Genomic DNA, 19,545 nt, shown 5'->3' on the forward strand with positions numbered 1-19,545 from the left:
ACACGTTGTCTATTGAATGCATGATGTAAATGATCAGTAAAGGTAAAGGTATCCCCTGTGCAAGCACCAAGTCTTGTCTGACCCTTGGGGTGACGCCCTCTAGCGTTTTCATGGCAGACTCAATATGGGGTAGTTCCCCAGTCATTACCATTTTACCCCCCAGCATGCTGGGTACTCATTTTACCGACCTCGGAAGGATGGAAGGCTGAGTCAACCTTGAGCCGGCTGCTGGGATTGAACTCCCAGCCTCATGGGCAGAGCTTTCAGACTGCATGTCTGCTGTCTTACCACCCTGCGCCACAAGAGGCTCTAAATGATCAGTAGTTGTACTTTAAAGGTAGTGTGGGGCGCGTTTCCAAGAGTATGATCAGGAGTAAGATGTACCAATGTTGTCTGTATTTTTAAAACCCTCCTTGGAGGCTGGCCTGCTCCAGAAGAAGCAGGGCACACCCTTAGAGCTATTTATAAAAACAGCTCTTGCCAGTAGCAACCAAAACAGAAATCAGATCCTTTCCCAGAACAGGTATGCAACGTTCTGCTTTGTAAAGTTATTGGGTGGTGGTAGAACAGACACGTTTTGCTGCATTCTAAGTAGAAGTAATCTGAAGCTTGGGAAATCTGGCCTGTTTGACTATAAGCTAAGCAAGGCATTGTCATTGTACAAGAGTTGCATTTCAGATTAGCTCAGCTGTATCATTATTTGAAAAAAATGTTTCCCCTCCCTCGGGTCTGATCCGAGAATAAGTTGAGATTTCCGCATTCTGTCTTTGCTCATGACATTGAGTTGGCAAATTCGGGATGGGGAGGGGATATGCTGTGATTGCTTTCTGAACTGCAGCTTTTTATGAAAGTCAAAGGATTGTAACTACCTTCTCTCCTTTGTGAAGTTTTAAAAGCACAGAATTATAATTGGAAATTTTTCATTAATCCCCCCCCTCCTCATCTTGTTAAGCTTTAAATGTCCCTGTTGACATGTGTTTTAAGGTCAATCAGGTTCAATAGACTTGGTGCCCCAACACCCCCAAATGTTTCAGTTTACAAAGCGTAAGAAGTGAGGATTCATCAGCTGAGGAAAGAGTAATAAAAAATGGCAGAGAGCACATAAGCTCATTCTAATAAAGCATTTTTCCTTCTAATTACAATACAATCACATGATCAATTACATGGCGATATTCCCTCCACCCCCAGAATCTCCCAACAGGATCTCTCCAGTGTTGTCATGCACAGTGCTGAGAATGTGCTGGGGGTGTGATGGTGGTGCAAAGATGGTGTGGGTGGGTGTAATTTTTAATCTGCTAATGATTATATCAGCCCATTAGGTTACTTGAGGTTAGTCTCTTTGTGCTAGAACTGTATGTCTCTCTGTTCCATGGTTAAGTGGATACATTTATGTCTATATTAGTTAAGAGGTCCGTTCTAATGGCCATCTATGCATAATTACATGGTGTCCGTGAGAATCAGCTCCCTGTCAGTATGTCTCTGTAGCCACGCTGCTAAGGATCCTGGCCCCTACTAGTTGGCTGAAGCCAAAACAGTGATTTTGCTTAAAGAATAGGTGAAAGACAGAAACCAAAGTGTGCCATTTTGTTGTTTTTTGATCACTTCAACATCCCTAGCATGTCTATATTAAGTCTAGTCCAAAAGGTAGTATTGAATTGACCCGGATAAGTATATGTGTATGAGGAGGAACAGGGGCATTGATAAAACCGGCTTTGTTTCTATCCTTCTCTCACACATCTTCTTTTCTTTTTGTAAATTAAAGTTCATATTCTGATAGTACTGGAGTAATTTATATAAATAGAAATGTGAACTATATTTGTTGGATAACAATTGTAACCTTATGTGGAATTATGTCGTACATATCTTCCACTAACTTTAACATGAACTGCAAGTGGGAGTTGGCACAGGGAGACAGGTGTTAACAATGAATGTATAAAATTACAAGCATCCCTGCAATGTAGAGCCAAAGGCCGGGGTATACTTTAAATAACTTATTTTCACAGAGGTAAGATATATACAGTGCAAACAAATAGAAGAAAACAATAGAATGGGGAGGACCAGAGATATTTTCAAGAAAATTGGAGATATGAAGAGAACGTTTCATGCAAAGATGGGTATGATAAGGGACCAAAATGGTAGGGACCTCACAGAAGCAGAAGAGATTTTAAAAAGGTGGCAAAATTATACGGGAGAACTATACAAGAGTAAGTTTAACATCCCTGATAACCACAATGGGGTAGTTACTGACCTGGAGCCAGACATCCTGGAATGTGAAGTCAAATGGGCCTTAGGAAGTCTGAGCAACAATAAAGCTAGTGGTGGTGACAGCATTCCAGTTGAACTATTCAAAATCTTAAAAGACGATGCAGTAAAAGTGCTACACTCAATATGCCAGCAAATTTGGAAAACTCAACAATGGCCACAGGACTGGAAAAGGTAAGTTTACATTCCAATCCCAAAGAAGGGCAATGCCAAAGAATGTTCAAACTACCGGACCATTGCACACATTTCTCATGCTAGCAAAGTTATGCTCAAAATCCTAAAAGCTAGGCTCCAGCAATATGTGGACCGAGAACTTCCAGAAGTACAGTCAGGATTTCGAAGAGACAGAGGAACTAGAGATCAAATTGCCAACATACACTGGATCATGGAGAAAGCTAGGGAGTTCCAGAAGAACATCTGCTTCATTGACTATGCTAAAGCCTTTGATTGTGTGGAGCACAACAAATTGTGGCAATTAAAGAGACCAGAGCATCTTATATGTCTCTTGAGAAATTTATGTGCAGGTCAAGAAGCAACAGTGAGAACTGAACATGGAATCACTGATTAGTTCAAAATTGAGAAAGGAGTTCGGCAAGGCTGTATACTGTCGCCTTGCCTATTTAACTTGTATGCGGAGCACATCATTAGAAAGGCAGGATTAGAGGAGTCACAAATTGGGATCGAGATTGCAGGGAGAAATATCAACAACCTCAGATATGCAGATGATACCACTCTAATGGCAGAAAGCGAAGAGGAACTAAAGAGCCTGTTGATGCGGGTAAAGGAGGAGAGTGCAAAGGTTGGCTTGAAACTCAACATCAAGAAAACAAAGATCATGGCATCCAGCCCTCTCAATTCCTGGCAAATAGATGGGGAAGAAATGGAGGTAGTGACAGATTTTATTTCCCTGGGCTCCAAGATCACTGCAGATGGGGACTGCAGCAAAGAAATTAAAAGACGCTTGCTCCTGGGGAGGAAAGCTATGGCAAATCTAGACAGCATCCTAAAAAGCAGAGACATCACCCTGCCAACAAAAGTGCATTTAGTCAAGGCTATGGTCTTCCCAGTTGCAATGTATGGCTGCGAAAGTTGGACCTTAAGGAAGGCCAAGCGTCAAAGAATTGAGGCTTTTGAACTCTGGTGCTGGAGAAGACTCTTGCGAGTCCCTTGGACTGCAAGGCGAACAAACCGGTCAGTCCTAGAGGAGATCAGCCCTCACTGCTCCTTAGAAGGCCAGATTCTGAAGATGAAACTAAAATACTTTGGCCACCTCATGAGAAGGAAGGACTCCCTGGAGAAGAGCCTAATGCTGGGAGCGATTGAGGGCAAAAGAAGAAGGGGACGACAGAGAATGAGGTGGCTGGATGGAGTCACTGAAGCAGTGGGTATGAACTTAAATGAAGTCCGGGGAATGGTAGAGGACAGGAAGGCCTGGAGGATCATTGTCCATGGGGTCGCGATGGATCGGACACGACTTCGCACCTAACAACAACAACAAAGATATATACAAGATTTGGGAGCATTTCAGTATATTAAGAGAGAAAACATTTAATGATTTTAGGATTATATCCTTTCCAGGTATTGAAGTACCAATTCATTTACAAGTGAGAGGTAATAGCTTTATTTATATATATGTATATTCTTTTCAATGTTATAAGGTGCTAATTGGTAGCATTTATGTTTAGGAACAACCACTGAGGAAAATTTACCTTGAAAACGGGAGATATCTAGAAATCCATTTTGGATGGTTCCTAAAATAAAGCCACACAGAAAGAAGAGACCTTTTATCTTATTTTCTTTATTCTGTATAAAGTTTGCAAACATTGTTAGTAGCCTTGGGATAGGTTTTTCTTTCTTTTTGGTTGCATATATTACAAACCGCCCCTTTTGTCTGTATTTGCTTGTAATTTTTACCCCAGCAAAGGAAATAGCAATTACCAAGTAAGGTGAACCTACCAAACTTATATTGCCATATTTTCTTGTATCTTATCATTGGTGTATTTGCTGCTGCCCTATCCCTTTCCTGCCAAAGGGGAATATTTAATAAAAGACGGTTGTTTGTTTTTTCATGGCAGCTGGTGAGAGCAACATCTTTTGTTACATACTTGGGGGTCTTTTCGACTCATGCACTGAATAATGACAGATTTTTGTTCAGGCAAGGGCTAAACATCTACATAAACAAACGTTAATTGTGCACAAAGTCATATATATAATAATCATAATGGCAGTGCAAGGCAGCTGCAGCAAATCTGTACAAGAGCAGTCTTGTTTGGATGCCTTGGCAATCAAGGGAAGGGGAACTCAATGGCATTACACCTTCCCTAGACTCCACCCCCAAATCTCCAGGAATTTCTCAGCCCGGAGTTGGCAACCCTAATGGGTCTTCCTGACTTTCCAGATCTCTTGCTTGTCTGGCCCTTAGAGAATCAGCTTGGCCTGTACAGAATGGGTCAGATAGTATGAATCTGGTGTGGCCTTCTTCCAGCGGAAGAAGCCTCGCTCTGTGGTGGAAGAGCCAGGGGCTTTACGCACCGGGATCTTTGTTGCAAATTGGTCACTGAATGAAAAATCGCCATTTAAAATAGTGGAATTCGTCATTATGCATACCTGCCTTTGTAGTGGAATCCAGTTGCGTTTTGTAGCGTTTCCCACAGCTTCCGGTCTCGGCAGAAATCGCTAGAAAGGAAGCGCTATTGCCAAGCTCGTCCCGCCCCTGGCTGTCAAGCAGCCAATGGGCAGCCGTTAGCATGCTCCCAAACAGCCCCTTTCCCTTTAAGAAAGGTTTTTTTTAAAAAAAAAACAGACCCATTGTAACGAATCTGTGTAGATTTGTTGCAACGGAGAGACCCATCCAGCTGCCTAATGTGTTTGAGCTGTCGTTTGATCGTATGATCGTTGCCACGCTGCCTCGAGTGAAAAAAAATAAAATCCCCCCCCCTCTCACGGGCCCGATTTTCGGCTGAATGAATGTGTAAAAATTAATGGGAAAATACATCAGCAAACGGGCTTTTCTGTGGTTTGTGCTTAGTGACTAAAGGTGAAGGACTGAAGCCAGGGAAGCCTCTAAACAGAAAGAGGCTCGCTGGTGCGTTTATCCCCGCTCGCTCGGAGAAAAAAAAATGGCGATCGCTTCGCCGGAAGTTTGGAGGACAGGCTCAGGAGGAGGGACTTTGAAGAAACCGCAACAATGTTAATGCACAGGTCTTTTTCGCTAGTGTTGCAGATTGGTTGCAAGAGTGTAGCGCTTTCCGGAGGGTGAATCCACTTTTTGGGATTCCCCTGAAAGCGCTACAAGGAAGCGCTTTTTGCAGATTGGTTTCAGGTGTGTGGCAGATTGTCTACGACGTCGTGCGTTATGGCAAATCAATAGCGTTTCCAATTGGCAACCATTGTGCGATTTTGAAGGCGTGCAAAAAGCCCCCCAAAGTTGCTTTACACCCAAAAAAGGCTCTGCTTTGAGTGAACTGACTAATAAAATCCAACCTATTGGTTAAAAGTATCCAAGCCTAAATTGTTCCAACATTACCATACTAGCCCTATCAATTGTATGCAGATTTAGACTCAATCATGCATGCTGTTGAAATGTCCTCCTTCCATAACGTTTTCCTATTTTTGCAGGTCTATTGCCAGCCATGGAGGCCTTCATTGTGAGCCAAGGGATCCATGCAGGCAGAAAGAAGATCCCTTTGGGGTCTATTGGGTGCTTTGTCAAGGGAAAGCACAGCATGGGCCGCATTGTGGACCGGAAATCTAGGCCTCTCATAGCCCTGCCGAACAGCCACGTAAAGCCATTAAGCCACCATCAGGCTGCCCTCTTGCTCTCCATTGACAGCCCAGAGCAGCGGTACAGCCTGTTTTGCAATGAGCAGCACTTCACCTCCATTTGCTTACTGAAAATCCACGATGTGGTTCAGCTGAGATGTGGCAGGGTGAGGACAGTTGGCGTTGTGAGAGGCTTCTGGGAACGGCTCAGGAATCCTGGCAACGGAGAGCTGAAGATGATTCTCATTGAGGTGGAGCTGCTGGTGAGGGCACGGTAATACTTGGCTCAGGGTGTCCTTGGTGGCATTCCAGGCCTTCTGGTGACTAGAGGCTTCTGGTAGATTGACCTGACTCTCCCCATTCCTCGCTCCGCTGGCCTTAATCTCTGGTTCTTCCACTACTCCCTGTCTATGCACCTGTGTGTCCCTCATCTTTTATAACACACATATATTCTAAAATATTTACTTAGGGTTGCCAGCTCTGGGTTGGGAAATACCTGGAGACGTTGGGGGTAGAGCCAGGAGCTGGCAGGATATGGGGGTGGAGAGGGAACTCAATGGAGTATAATACCTGGCAAGGAGACATCATGATCATTAATATAATACTACGGAGTCCACCCTCCAAAGTAGCCATTTTCTCCAGGGAAACTGATCACTGTAGTCTGGAGATGACCTGTAAATCCAGGGAATCCCCTTGTCCTACCTGAGGACTGGCATCCCTATATTGACTAGATTCTGCAAACAGCATTGCTCATAAAACAAGATGTAGCTCTAGTTGCAAAAAGTCCACAGCAAAGGGCAGATTTTGGCTTGACACAAATGCTCCATTTTTGCCATTGATCCTTTCCTCCACCTCTCTCACTGCATCAGGATCCCAGGATTATTGCTCTCAGTAACCGGTTCTCTAGGCTGAAGGTTGATGCCAGTAAGATCATCATGGTCAGCTCCCGCATTGCCATTTCTCCCTGCTGCAAAGAAATTGAACAAAGATCTCATAAGAATGGTAAGAGCCACAAAAAGGGCTTGACTACTTGACTAGCTAACATTTCGTTTCTGCTTTGTTTGTACCTTGTTCCCTGCCACAGGAATCTACAGGCCTTCTATAAGATCATCCTGACTCAAAAGCATTGCCTTTTATTCCAGAATCTCCCCTTTTTGTCATAATCATCCTACAAAGAAAAACTTGTGCCCTGGTTCTCTGCCTTGGAGTTCTCAGGGATGCAGCAATAACTGTTATTAGTAAGATTAGGTAGTATGCATTCAAACCCAACCATAGCCTTGATATGATAAAAATGGTTTGGCTCCTGCAATAAATGCCCATGGGCTGAAGGGAGAGTCAGCAGAGTGGCACTCTGTCAGCAGAGTGGCATTTTTCACCTCCCCTCCCCTGTCCCCCAAATGCTGCTTCTGGAGGGAAAGGGTCCCACTAGGGACAGCATGAAGGAGGAGCCAGAGGTCTGTAGCAGGAGGAGGGACTGGAGGGAAAGTGCTTCCCTTCCATTACGGGAAATTCTCCTTAGGATCCAGCCTGAGCTCACAAGAACATACTTTCTCCCCTCATTTAACAGACTTTCAAGTAGGTCTCCCTTCATGTCGCGTTCCTTCTTGGGATGGCACCTTGTGAAAAGGAGAACGTTCAAGGACCACATTAGATCTGTGCTGGATTGGGAGTAGCCTCTTGTCTCTACCACAGTCTGGCCTCTTTCAGACTATGTCACGTGGAGGTAATCGGATTCCTCCTGGGCACATCCTGGCATTTTTCTCATACCCTTTAGATCTAAAACATCCCGGGGAAAGATGCTAAAAGCAAAAATGCAGCTTGTCAAATCAATAGAAATAGATAAGAGTACATTTCATGAGGAGGCTAAAGATGAAGAATCTGCTGCAAAATTGCAACCAACTCATGGTGACTGCAAGAGACAAGCAGAGATGGTTCGCCACTGCCTACTTCTGCACAGCACCCATCTTCCTTGGTGGTCTCCCATTCAAATACAGACTGTGGCCAACTCTGCTCTGCTCCCAAGCTCTTACAAGCTCTGGTTAAGCTGGGCTACAGCTCCAAAAACCTACCTGAATGTATTTCAGAGCTCCTGCTTCTGAAATCTTCATTTGACAATCATTTTCAAAAACCGGGTATGCTTGTTTGGCTGTACTCCAGTCCGCTGGCATGCTCACTTGTGGCGACAAATTATTCTAATAAAGTTGAGTCGCTCCTTCTTTCTAATGGGGTTGTATCCTAACCGTGTACATACCATCTTTCTAGAGGACAGATACCTAATCGAGAATTGGGCAGACAATAACAGGGAACATGAAATTTTGCTGAAGATGGAAGGTGCCATGAAGGGAATCCAGGGACACTGCAATTCCTGCTATCTGGACACAACCCTTTTCAGGTTTGCTGTGTGCTGACTCTCAATGGGAGCCCAACGCTGTGGGTTGTGCATTTCCTCTCCATATTGTCTTTGATTTGGGCCCAGTCCTGCTCTTTTCAAAGCCAGTGTCTTCCTTTCCCTTTGCTATGTCTGCTGCCTCTTCCAAAGCATTTGACCACTTTAGAGTACTCATTTGCTTCATTCCCTGCAAAGTGGCTAACTGGGTAGAGTTACAGTTGTGTGTTGTGTTCTGGGGTTGCTGCTGCCTCTGAGCCAGCACAGTGTAGTCAGCACATGGATTGGGCTGGATAATAGCAGGATTCATTGTGATAAATCTCTTTTATAGTTCAGTGTACATATTCGGTGTCTGTGTTTCTTTGCAGTTTATTTGGTTTCTCCTCTGCCTTGGATAGCATTCTCGATTGTGCTGAGGTGCACGATACAACAGCACAGCAAATACTGAGAGAGCAGATTGTGGCACCGTTGAGACAGTGAGTGTCACTGCATTCCTCATGTGTCTGTACTGCACTGATGAACTGGATGCTTCGAGCTGTCGAGTTTTCACTGTTAGACTACTGTGTATTATTTACTGTATAGATTAGGCATAGCTATTGACCATCTGTAGAGGAGTTGGGTGAAAAATAAGGTAAAAACTGCACAATGCCATTTTACGGAAGTCATTTCCCCAGTTTTGACTCTCTGCATGGAGTATCAGTGCCCGAGGAGCAGCAAGGTGAAAGAAAGAGCTCCCCCAGAGTGGCTTTTGTATGGGGCAGGAGCACTTGCTCCCACGATGGTGCTATTCCAAGCTCATTTGGGCTCTCCTTTTTTAAAAGGAAGTTGTTCCCTGCAGCTGCTATGTGGCTCTGAGAAATAGGAGTTGAGTCCAAGGAACCCAGACCCAACTCTTAAAAGCAGTAGATGTTTGTTTAGACTCAGGCCAACTACTCTTCCAGGTCAGTGAACAGAAGAGGTGATGGGTGCTGAATATCCTGGAACTGGGGCACGAAAGGAGAAAGGTCTTGTGTCAGCCTCAGAAAATATGGCCCACCTCTTGAAATGCCATGGCTTGAACACACTGGCTTGGATCTGAGGAAGTACGAGAGGAAGTCAGCAAGACTAGCAGAAATTTCTTCTCTCTTTTATCTGATGCAGTTCAGTGCACCCCCCCCCCTCCCATGCTGCTTGGGGACCCTGTAGGAACAGCACTGGGCACAATATATGGGTCTACCATAATAGTAAGCCAAAATGCCTCCCTCTTGCCCAGTAGTATTGTCCTTTTCTCTTTCTCTGGCAAAATGCCAAATTGACTCCTTCTCACCTGCACACCAGTTCCCTGATCTCTGCTCTCCGGGGCACTGTAATCCTCCACTCCTGGGTGATCTGCCTGGTCTATCAATTAGCATGCATTACTAAGCACTTGTAATGTCGTAACTATGTCAGTCCTTGCCAGGTACGGCTATGTGGGAGCTGAGAACATCATGCACTTAAGGAAATTGCTACGATCTGACAGTTTCATTACAGAAGAGAAAGGTGAGTGACAAGAGCATGGCCACTTCCTTGGGCAGTGAGAGATTCCAAAAGTAGTGCTTACCTGGGTGGTTTCCTTTTGGAGGGCAGGTTGAGGAGTCCTTTCGCATTTTTGTACCATTTGTTTTAATTGCAGACGTATTAGTGGAACACAGGCAGAAGCATTTCTTCTGTGTGGGGGTGGGGAGGTGAGGAGGTCCTCACATTTCCCAAGTTTGGACAAGGCCATTTCCTGACCATACGGAAGCGATATCACTAAGCAACATTGCCATCCCTTTTGTTATGGGCTCTGACTTCCCCCAGGGTGGCAGGCCCATAAAACAGAATAACCCACAGTGACCAGAATCCAAGCTCACTGCAGTCCCCGTAACAGAAAAGTGGCCTGGGGGACATATTTCTAGGGTTGTCAGCTCTGGATTGGCAAAATCCTGTAGGTTTTGGGGGTGGAACCTACAGAGGAGAGGGTATGGTAGAGGAAGGACCACAGCAGGTGATAATGCCGTCGAGTCCACCCTCCAAAGTAGCGATTTTCTCCAGGGGAACCGATCTTGGTAATCTGGAAATTAAGTGCTATAGTGGGAGATCGTCAGCTGTCATCCGGAGGTTGGCACCTCTACATATTTCAGCATCTTGCTTTCATGAATGCCTTGTGATTTCCTTGGTCAAAGTTCTGTTCATATATTGAAAGAAGTATACTTTCCTGAAAGTGTTGCCAGTGGAGCAGAACGTGAATGGCTTCTCTGTGGCCACCACTAGTGAGCTTGTGGCCAAAATGAGGTCTGTACCTCATTTGGTGGTGTCCGGTTCCCAGTCACAGATCATTCGACTTAGTCACCAGATTCAGGCTTTTTGCTCCCCTAATAGCTGATCTGGTTTACAGATCCAGAGGAATTCCTGAATGTCCTTCTAGGAGAGGTCCTGGCTACAGAGCCCTTGCTCAGAATCAAGTAAGCATTTGATATGTTGATTGTTTTATCTCATCCATTTGAGTGCCTCTCTTGGTCACATGTGTAGTGTCTGACTTCATGGCTGAGGATGAAGACTCTTGCAATTAAATAAAAACAATTTGGTATCCAGGCAGAACCCAGCAGTTTTGGATAAGTCAGGGGGGAGGGGAGCCGAGCACACAAAGCTGCCCATGATTCACCTTAAAGTTGGTCTTCTTTTTAAAAGGCTGAGGTGCGGGGGGGGGGGGGGGGGACAGCTTTAACCCTTGGTTGTGACTTGAAAGCAGACAAAAATGCTGTGACCAATATTTGGTGTAGTGGTTAGGAGTGCGGACTTCTAATCTGGCATGCCGGATTTGATTCTGCACTCCCCCACATGCAGCCAGCTGGGTGACCTTGGGCTCTCCATGGCACTGATAAAGCTTTTCTGACCGAGCAGTGATATCAGGGCTCTCTCAGCCTCACCCACCTCACAGGGTGTCTGTTGTGGGGAGAGGAAAGGGAAGGTGACTGTAAGCTGTTTTGAGACTCCTTCTGGTAGAGGAAAGCGGCATATAAGAATCAACTAATCTTCTTCCAAAAGCAGCCCTAACTTTGGCCATGAATAAAAAGAAGCAAAGGAACAGTTCCGTATGATGGACCGATTCACACACTGCCTTGGGGCTACCACGTGGCCTTTCAGTCAGACATGCTTGGGTAGATCCATGCTCGGAACTTAATTCCCAAGTGTACAGGGACTTGATTTGGATCAGGACCGTGACACTCAGGGAGACTGTTTTCCCAGGCCTGAACATCTCCAGGAGCTGCTCTTTGGTCTGTTGTAGAAACTTACATATATGGCCAGTTACGTTAGTTTCCCCGAAGGGGCAAATAACATTTTCCGGGGCCATTTCAGAGAGGGAAAATGGCATTGAGGCAGAAAGAGGCTTAAGCCCTTCTCCCCACATGCTGCAGTCATGACCCAGTGGGAGCTGAGCAAGGAATTCCTGGACCACAAGTGTCAACAATCTGCTTAAAGTGTGAATTGGCCTAGGGTCAGTTCAGTGACTGGGTGGGGACTGCCTGGCCCAACAAGTACATAGTAAGTGGAGCAAGAAGCTCACAGGTTTACTGACAGCCATTTAGAAAATAAGAAGAAGAGTTGGTTCTTATATGTCAATTTTCTCTACCCGAAGGATGCTCAAAGCGGCTTACAGTCGCCTTCCCATCCCTCTCCCCACAACAGACACCCTGTGGGGTGGGTGAGGCTGAGAGAGCACTGATATCACTGCTCGGTCAGAACAGTTTTATCCGTGCCGTGGCAAGCTCAAGGTCACCCAGCTGGTTGCATGTGGGGGAGCGCAGAATTGAACCTGGCATGACAGATTAGAAGTCCACACTCCTAACCACTACACCAAAGTGGCTCTCTTTGTCAGAATGTATCTGACAAAGGGAGCTTTGTCTCTAGAAATCCCCCCGATATGGTTGGTCTCTAAGATGCTGCTGGACTCAAATCTAGCTTCTCATAGAATAGACTCCTTGCCCCCTTTCTTTTCAAATGCAATAAATACATTGCTGTGTCACAGCTTTTGGCATAAGAAGCTGAAGTGGACTCAGGGGACCTTCCTTTACATCTCCCTTTCAAACCGACTTTGATGTTAGTTGATGCACTTGTCTGGGGGAAAGGACATCTATGCTTCTAAACAACTCTGCATTCCTTTACTGTGAAATCCTAGGGCAGACAACGAAGTACTTGAGTATAATTGTTACCAAGTCCTTGTGGAGAGAGGCAGTATGGTCCACATGCCCACTGTGCAGCAATTACTCGAAGAATCTCTGCTGTCCTATGACATGACGTTTGCTGAGGTAATGGTGTGACACCCCCTTTTGTAGGCAATACTCCTTCCTAGTGGAAGTGGTGCCTGTGGGCATGGATAGCCCCGTGGGCTCTCCTTGGAGCTTGAAGGACAGCTCAGGAAGGAAACACTGTACTGGGACAGACGGACCTCAGGTTCCTCATAATGCGTTTGTACAATGTTGGGGGGGAACGAGAGCAGACTGTTGGGCTGTGACACTCAGGGAAGATTCCTGTTTTCAGCAATAGTGATTTGTCATTGTTTTTGCTATACATAATTTTATAGCACTTTTAACATGCAACGTGCTTAACACCATTTATGTTGTTTAGTCTGACAATGTTGCTGTAAATTGCCAATTTCCTGTCTATACAGACAGGAGACTATACAGATGGGTAAGATATTTTCATTTGTGGCCTGCCCATGCAGGGATCTAATGACTGATCTCAAATCTGGATCCAAGTCCCAGAATGTACTGCATTTCTAAATCCAGGAAAATGCCATAGAATCTTCTAGGCTAGAGAGCTGCCTTTCAGTGATAAAAAGCCATGCAGCATCGCTTGCCTGTTGTCCAGTCTTTCTTGAGCTGACTTCTACAACATCTGTTAGCTGTCAGTCTTCAAAAAGGCTCTTCTCTTTCAGATTCCTTCATGCCTCATCTTACAAATGCCAAGGTTTGGAAAGGAGTTTAAAACATTCCCATCAGTATATCCTTCTCTAGAGCTTGACCTCACAAGCTTGGTGGAACAAGGTAAGCCAGCTTGTAAGCATAGCAAAGATTTTGTGCAGGTTGTCTTAGAAATGCTTTTGCCAAACTGAAGACCTACTGACTCAGGAAGATTGGACACATCTCAACTATCTGCTAACCAGAGCCCACCTGAGGGCTTTGGGGGACTTAGGCCAGCCAATAACAGTGTCTACCTGTCAGAAGCACGCAGCCCCATCATGAATATTGTAGTATAGTTAATGGTATTTAGCGCTCATTTTATTTATTGACTTTAAAACATTAAACGTTTTAATATATTTTATTGATGGCAGATTTCTAACCTCCTGTCCTGTACTTTTCCTTATTATAAGTTGCCATCATTTATTAGTGTATCTGAATTTTGGTCTAAACAAATGTAAAACAAAGACTGATTGACCTGTCTCCTGAATTTATGATAGGTGAGTTAGCAATTCTAGGAGATGAAACTTTGAAAGAGGCAACAAGCAAGAATTCACCTTTGTAAATGGCAGTGGTATCTGGCCAAAAATCTCAGGAAGAGCTCTTACTTTGTCAAAAGCCTTTTGAAAGTCCGGTTATATAATGTCTATTGGGTCACCATTGTTCACATGCTTGTTCACAAACTCAAAATACTCCAAAAGCTTAGTAAGGCAGGACTTCCCTTTGCAGAAGCCATGCTGATTATCCCTGAGCAGGCTTGATCCCTCTATATGCCTAACAATTCTATTTGTTAGAGGAATGGGAAGGCGACTGTAAGCCGCTTTGAGCCTCCTTCGGGTAGGGAAAAGCGGCATATAAGAACCAACTCTTCTTCTTCTTCTATTTTATTAGTTTCTACTAATTTTCTTGGGACAGATGCTGGTTGACTGGCCTGTAATTTCCTGGTTCCCCTCTAGATCTCTTTTAAAAAACGGGCATAACATTTGCTACTCTCCAATCTTCTGGTACAGTGGCTGAATTTAGTGGTAGGTTTCATATATAGGTTAGTCAATCAACGATCTCATATCTGAGTTCCTTAAGAACAATCAGGTGTATGCTATCAGGACCTTGAGATTTATTGGTTTTTAATTTCCCCAGGAGGTCTAGAATTTTGTCTCTGGTCACCACAGTTTAACTCAGTGTTTCAGACTCCCAAAAAATAGGGGCTGTGGCCTTTCCACAATGAACACAGAAGCAAAAAAGGAATTGAGCTTCTCTACCATCTTCCTGTCTTCAACAATCCCTTGATTCCTTTGTCATCCAAAGGCCCAAATGCTTCTCTGGCTAGATCTCTGCTTCAGATATTTTTTAAAATTTTGTTTTGATGCTTTTAGTAACCCACTCCTCAAAAACTTTTTTTGCATGCCTTATTATTCTTACATTTATTTTGTAGGAGCCTGTGGCCTCTCCTGTTCAAGTCACTGAGGCATACCTTTCACTATGTAAAAGTCACCTCTACTTTCTACAGCTTCCTTGACCTGTGTTGTAAACCATGCAGGCTTCCTTTTAGACTTGACAGTGCCTTTCTTAATCTGAATAATGCATTCTATTTGAACTTCAAATAGTGTGATTTTAAATAGTTCCCAAGCATCTCTTGCTTTTCCCTTTCAGCTTCCTTTTTACTTCTCCCCCCCCTTTTTTTTTTAAGTTTCCTCTTTTGAAATAAAATGTTACAATTTTGGACTTTAGGGGTAACATGTATGCTGAACTTAATAGTATTATGGTCACTGTTAGTGTAACAACCTCTATATCTCTCACCTAGTGGGCAAGCTATATCTCTCACCTAGTGGGCAAGCTATCTCTGCTGCTAATGATTAGACTATGAAGCAATACATTGTAGAGCAATCTACCTGTACACACACAAGACTGAATTGTTCTTATCTTTGGCTACATGGATGTGCCAGAAAATTACCCCTTCGCACTCGTATACTACATATACCAGAAGGAATCGTCTTCATTTATTCTATTACATCTCAGTATTACTTTTAACTTTGCATTTCATCCATTTTCTCTAGGGGAATAGATCTCTGTAGCCTGGAGATGAGCAGTAATTCCAGGGATCCTCAGGTCCCAGCGATGCATTGCAAAAGGCCGTCAGCCATAGATTGATCAACCGAGAAGAAAGCTGGCACAGAACAGTCACATGAACTTTATTGCATGCCCACCAAAAGAGAATCAAAGAAAAGTCAAAACGAGCTCCAGTTTTGCTCACTTTTGAAAGTGACCATACCGGGGCTTGTTTTGACTCTTCGATTCCCTTTTATTGGACATACAGTAAAGTTTAGGTGACTGTTTTACACCAGCTTTCTTCTCGTTTGATCCTCAGGTCCCACCTGGGAGTTGGCATCTCTCCTCTACAATCTACCCACTTGAATCTGCATTTCTACTATCGCAGGTTGGAATTAGTATGAGGAAGGCAGCTTTTCAGAGACATTCATAGAGTTGGGCTGAAATACTGGTACTGCAGTGAAACACTTGTCCATGGAGACTGTAACAAACCTGGGTCCTTGTTGTATTATTTGTAGCTCCTCAGCTGTGCAATGTATGTGGTGGGCAAGTAACATATGGATGCTCACGGTGCCACTTGGATTCCCTCCTGATCCCAAGCCACAGGAAACTGTTGAGGGGCATTGCTAAGAAGGTAGGAACGCTGCACTCTTACCCAAAAGTAGAAATGCTAACGGGAAAGGGATGGGCTCGGAAAAACAGGATAAAAGGTCCCTTCCAGATATGGAGCCAGCCAGATGGTTCATTTCAGTTTGACCTTCCTAAGCCTCCTGGTGTTAGTTGTTGAACTGCTACTATTTGTTTTCTGGCAATTAGAGCTGATGCCCTGATCTGGAAGATCCAGACTAGCCCCATCTCATCTCAAGAGATTTTGGGAACTCAGTAGTGAGCCTTGGTCAGAATTTGGATTGATGACCACCAAGGAGACAGGCCATGGCAAACCACCTCTGAATGTCTTGTCTTTAAACCCCCCTTGGGGCTGCCATAAGTCAGCTGTGACTTGACAGCACTTTCCACCCTCAAAGAATGGTTAGGTAGCTAATATTTTCACACAACAATGTAATACAGTTGTTACAGGTATAGGAATCTTGCCAGGAAAGGGTGGAAAATCTACTATAACATGATGGAGTAGATAAGGGCTCAAACAGAAGCCTGAATCCCCATTTTGTCATGGAATTTTGATGGGTGACCTTTGGCTGGTTACTCTCTCAGCGTAACCTAGGTCATAAGGTGGCTGTTCTCATACCTGCTATTTTATCCTTATGTTAATGTTGTAAGCTACTGTTGGGTCCCCCATTAGGGAGAAATAAATCTTCCACAGTTGCTGAAGCTCCCATCTTCCCCATTGACCTTTGTCTGCTTGTTTCTTTCAGGCATTTTCTCATGAGCCCAGACAGAAGCATTCCTGCACAGAACAGAAACTCAACAGTTGGTCTACTAAGTCACAGACACTGGAGCTGTTTGCAGTTCTGTGCATAGAGAGCAATCATTATGTGGCTTTTGTCAGATGCGGAGCTTCCAGATGGTCCTGGCTTTTCTTTGATAGCATGGCTGGCCAACTGCGTAAGACAGCATATTGGGGCTTAACTTACTGCCTGTAAAAACATGAATGTCTTTCAGGCAAAAGTGGGATTTTTTTTTTGTTTGTTTCTATCACAGCAGGACCAAGGTTCTTTGGCAGGTGACTGGCGGGATGCAAGATTTGAAGGGCTGAGAACCATTGAACTGTGGGACACACAAGTTACTCTGGCAGCATCCAGTGAACTACTGGTAGTTCACAGCCTGTGGGAGACCCCTGCTCTACAGCAAGAGTCCCTAATATTTTTGAGTCTGTGGGCACTTTTGGAATTCTGACACAACACAGCAAATGGCTGCCACAGGGGGCAAAAACACATACACAGAGGAAGCCCAAATGGAGGAGAGAAGGGAGGCAGATACTGCTGCTGCAACAAAGATATTTTTGTCTGCACCGCTACATAGATTGCCACTAGCAAATCAGAACACTGCGTGATTGGGCAGGTCCACTTGGTGGTGCCAGGAAAGGTGTCCGAATGCCCTGGCACCCCTGAATGCTACAAGGGGACCCCTGGTCTAGACTTCTACAAAAATCTGAAAAGTACTGGTGGCAGATTTCCAAATGTCAGTGTACGTGGGGTTTATTTTCTCTTTAAATGTGTGCATTAATTTAACTGGGTGTTTTCTACTTTTAATAGTTTAAATTAACACTTACTTTCACTGTTTAGCCTTGTTCAGCCCCTTAGATGGCTGTTCCTCAGCTTAGTGGTAACCTTTTCATTATTCCCTTTTTCTTTAGAGAATGATAAAGGATCACACATCCCTGTGGTAAAGGCCTGTCCTCAGCTTGGCCACTACTTGGCAATGGCACCAGAAGAGATTTCGGCTGTGACTATCAAGCAAATGGATCAATTTTCCAGAAAATTCTTCTGTGATTCTTACACATTCATGTACCACCGGCCAAAATTCAGCTCTTACGCACAGGAGTTTAGAAACTAAGATCTCTCTTTAGTTTCCAACTCTTGGGGAAGTTCAAGGACAATGATTCCGTAACCCACAGAGGGCAGAAAGCATGATTTTGAAATGAGCAGAAGATGTATAGATATATAATTCAAAACAATTGCCTGCTCAGTTTCTTGCTTGCATTACTAGTTATTATGTTGAAAGAAGTCCATTATGGACAGGCATAAAATCATGGAATATATTCTTAAGAAGACCAAGTAGAATTCAGTTCACTATCATTCAGAACTTGTTAACAGCACTGGATATAGTAACAGTATAGTTATGGGAAAGAAGGAAATGGTTAAAAATACACACACACAAAATAAACTTCTACCAGAAAAAAATGATAGCTCTAATTCCACGTACTTAGTACTGTTCCCAACACAGAATCATGCTGGACGTCCAGTTCACATAGCTGATACATGGGAGCTTCCCGACAAAGCACCATGTCTTAAAGGAATAAGAACACGAGAGCTTGCTGGATCAGAACACTGGTCCCACCTATCTCAGTATCTTGTTTCACATAGAACTGCTGATGCTCTATGGAATCTTACATGTTCCTGGGACAGTGTAGGAGCTAGCTACAACAAGAGCATGCCTGAAGGTTCACACTGTAAATAAAGGGTAACAGACACAGCACCATCCTGATTTAGCCAAAGTAATTAATGCATGGCAAGCATAGTCGTACCATCATAAAAGGCTGTATTGCAGAAAGTGAGGTTCATAGTAAAGCTGTAAGATCCAAGGAGGCAAAGCACACAGGCATTTTCCACTAAGCTCCTGTCTTGTGCTAAAAGTTAAGTATGGCTCAGCCACAAATAAATTACAATGATAAAAACAGCCAATTGGAGGATTTTTTCATGGTGGGATTCATGCTTATGAAGGTTGAACGCTGAATGGATGCTCTCATGTTCCTTCCAGCACTAAGTAAAGACCTACTTATTCTCCTGGTGACATTGGATGGTTTTTCCTTCTGTTCTGTGCTGCGATTCTGAAACATTCTGCTTTTGGATTTGCTGTTTGTTGGATGCTTCTGACATTTTACATTATTTTACAGCTGTGATTTTAATTATTTTGAAAATGCAAGTAAGTCATTCTGAGAACCAGTTTTCTGGTTGTAGGATGCAATACCAATGTTTAAAACCAACATTTAGGGTTGCCATTTGCTCATTAATTTATCTACCCCATTCTCCAGCTATGCAGCCCTCAACACATGGAGTCAGGTTATAACTCCCCTGAGGGAAAAATGTCCTTCAGAACCCTATTTGACTCATTCCAGAGTCAACTTTTTAGCAAAATAAATTACTGCTGTGAGTCTGTGCTTGCCAGAGAAAGCAATACTTCCCAAGATTTTCTGCCTGCACGTTTGTTTAAGCTATCTTAGCCTGCCTTCATCCTTCCACAGGGCCCCGTGACAAGCACAGCAGGATTACACATTGTCTGGTCTTGGATAAGTGACATCATAATACCAACACAAGCCTATCTGTGGCCGGATTTAGTTAAATCCAAGTGCTTTCATCCTTTCGGACATCCATAGATCCATTTAAGGGACAGGTCAGCCTTGAAGCTTTAATAATCAGATATAAAAGAATGCTAATATAAATGAAAGAGCCA

General features: G+C 44.0%; 1 protein-coding gene across 1 annotated transcript; it reads left to right on the plus strand.

Moving 5' to 3' along the window:
* Positions 1-504: 504 nt before the first annotated feature.
* Positions 505-19,452, plus strand: LOC143836262 (ubiquitin carboxyl-terminal hydrolase CYLD-like). The gene is made up of 12 exons (XM_077335335.1): positions 505-523; positions 5,881-6,287; positions 6,894-7,026; positions 8,287-8,416; positions 8,779-8,886; positions 9,849-9,928; positions 10,806-10,872; positions 12,588-12,717; positions 13,347-13,455; positions 15,933-16,048; positions 16,788-16,977; positions 17,729-19,452. The coding sequence occupies exons 2-12, from the start codon at positions 5,895-5,897 to the stop codon at positions 17,926-17,928; spliced, it is 1,656 nt and encodes a 551-aa protein (XP_077191450.1). The 5' UTR covers positions 505-523; positions 5,881-5,894; the 3' UTR covers positions 17,929-19,452.
* Positions 19,453-19,545: the final 93 nt, after the last annotated feature.

Source organism: Paroedura picta, chromosome 4 (assembly GCF_049243985.1).
Source record: "Paroedura picta isolate Pp20150507F chromosome 4, Ppicta_v3.0, whole genome shotgun sequence".
Taxonomy (NCBI): domain Eukaryota; kingdom Metazoa; phylum Chordata; class Lepidosauria; order Squamata; family Gekkonidae; genus Paroedura; species Paroedura picta.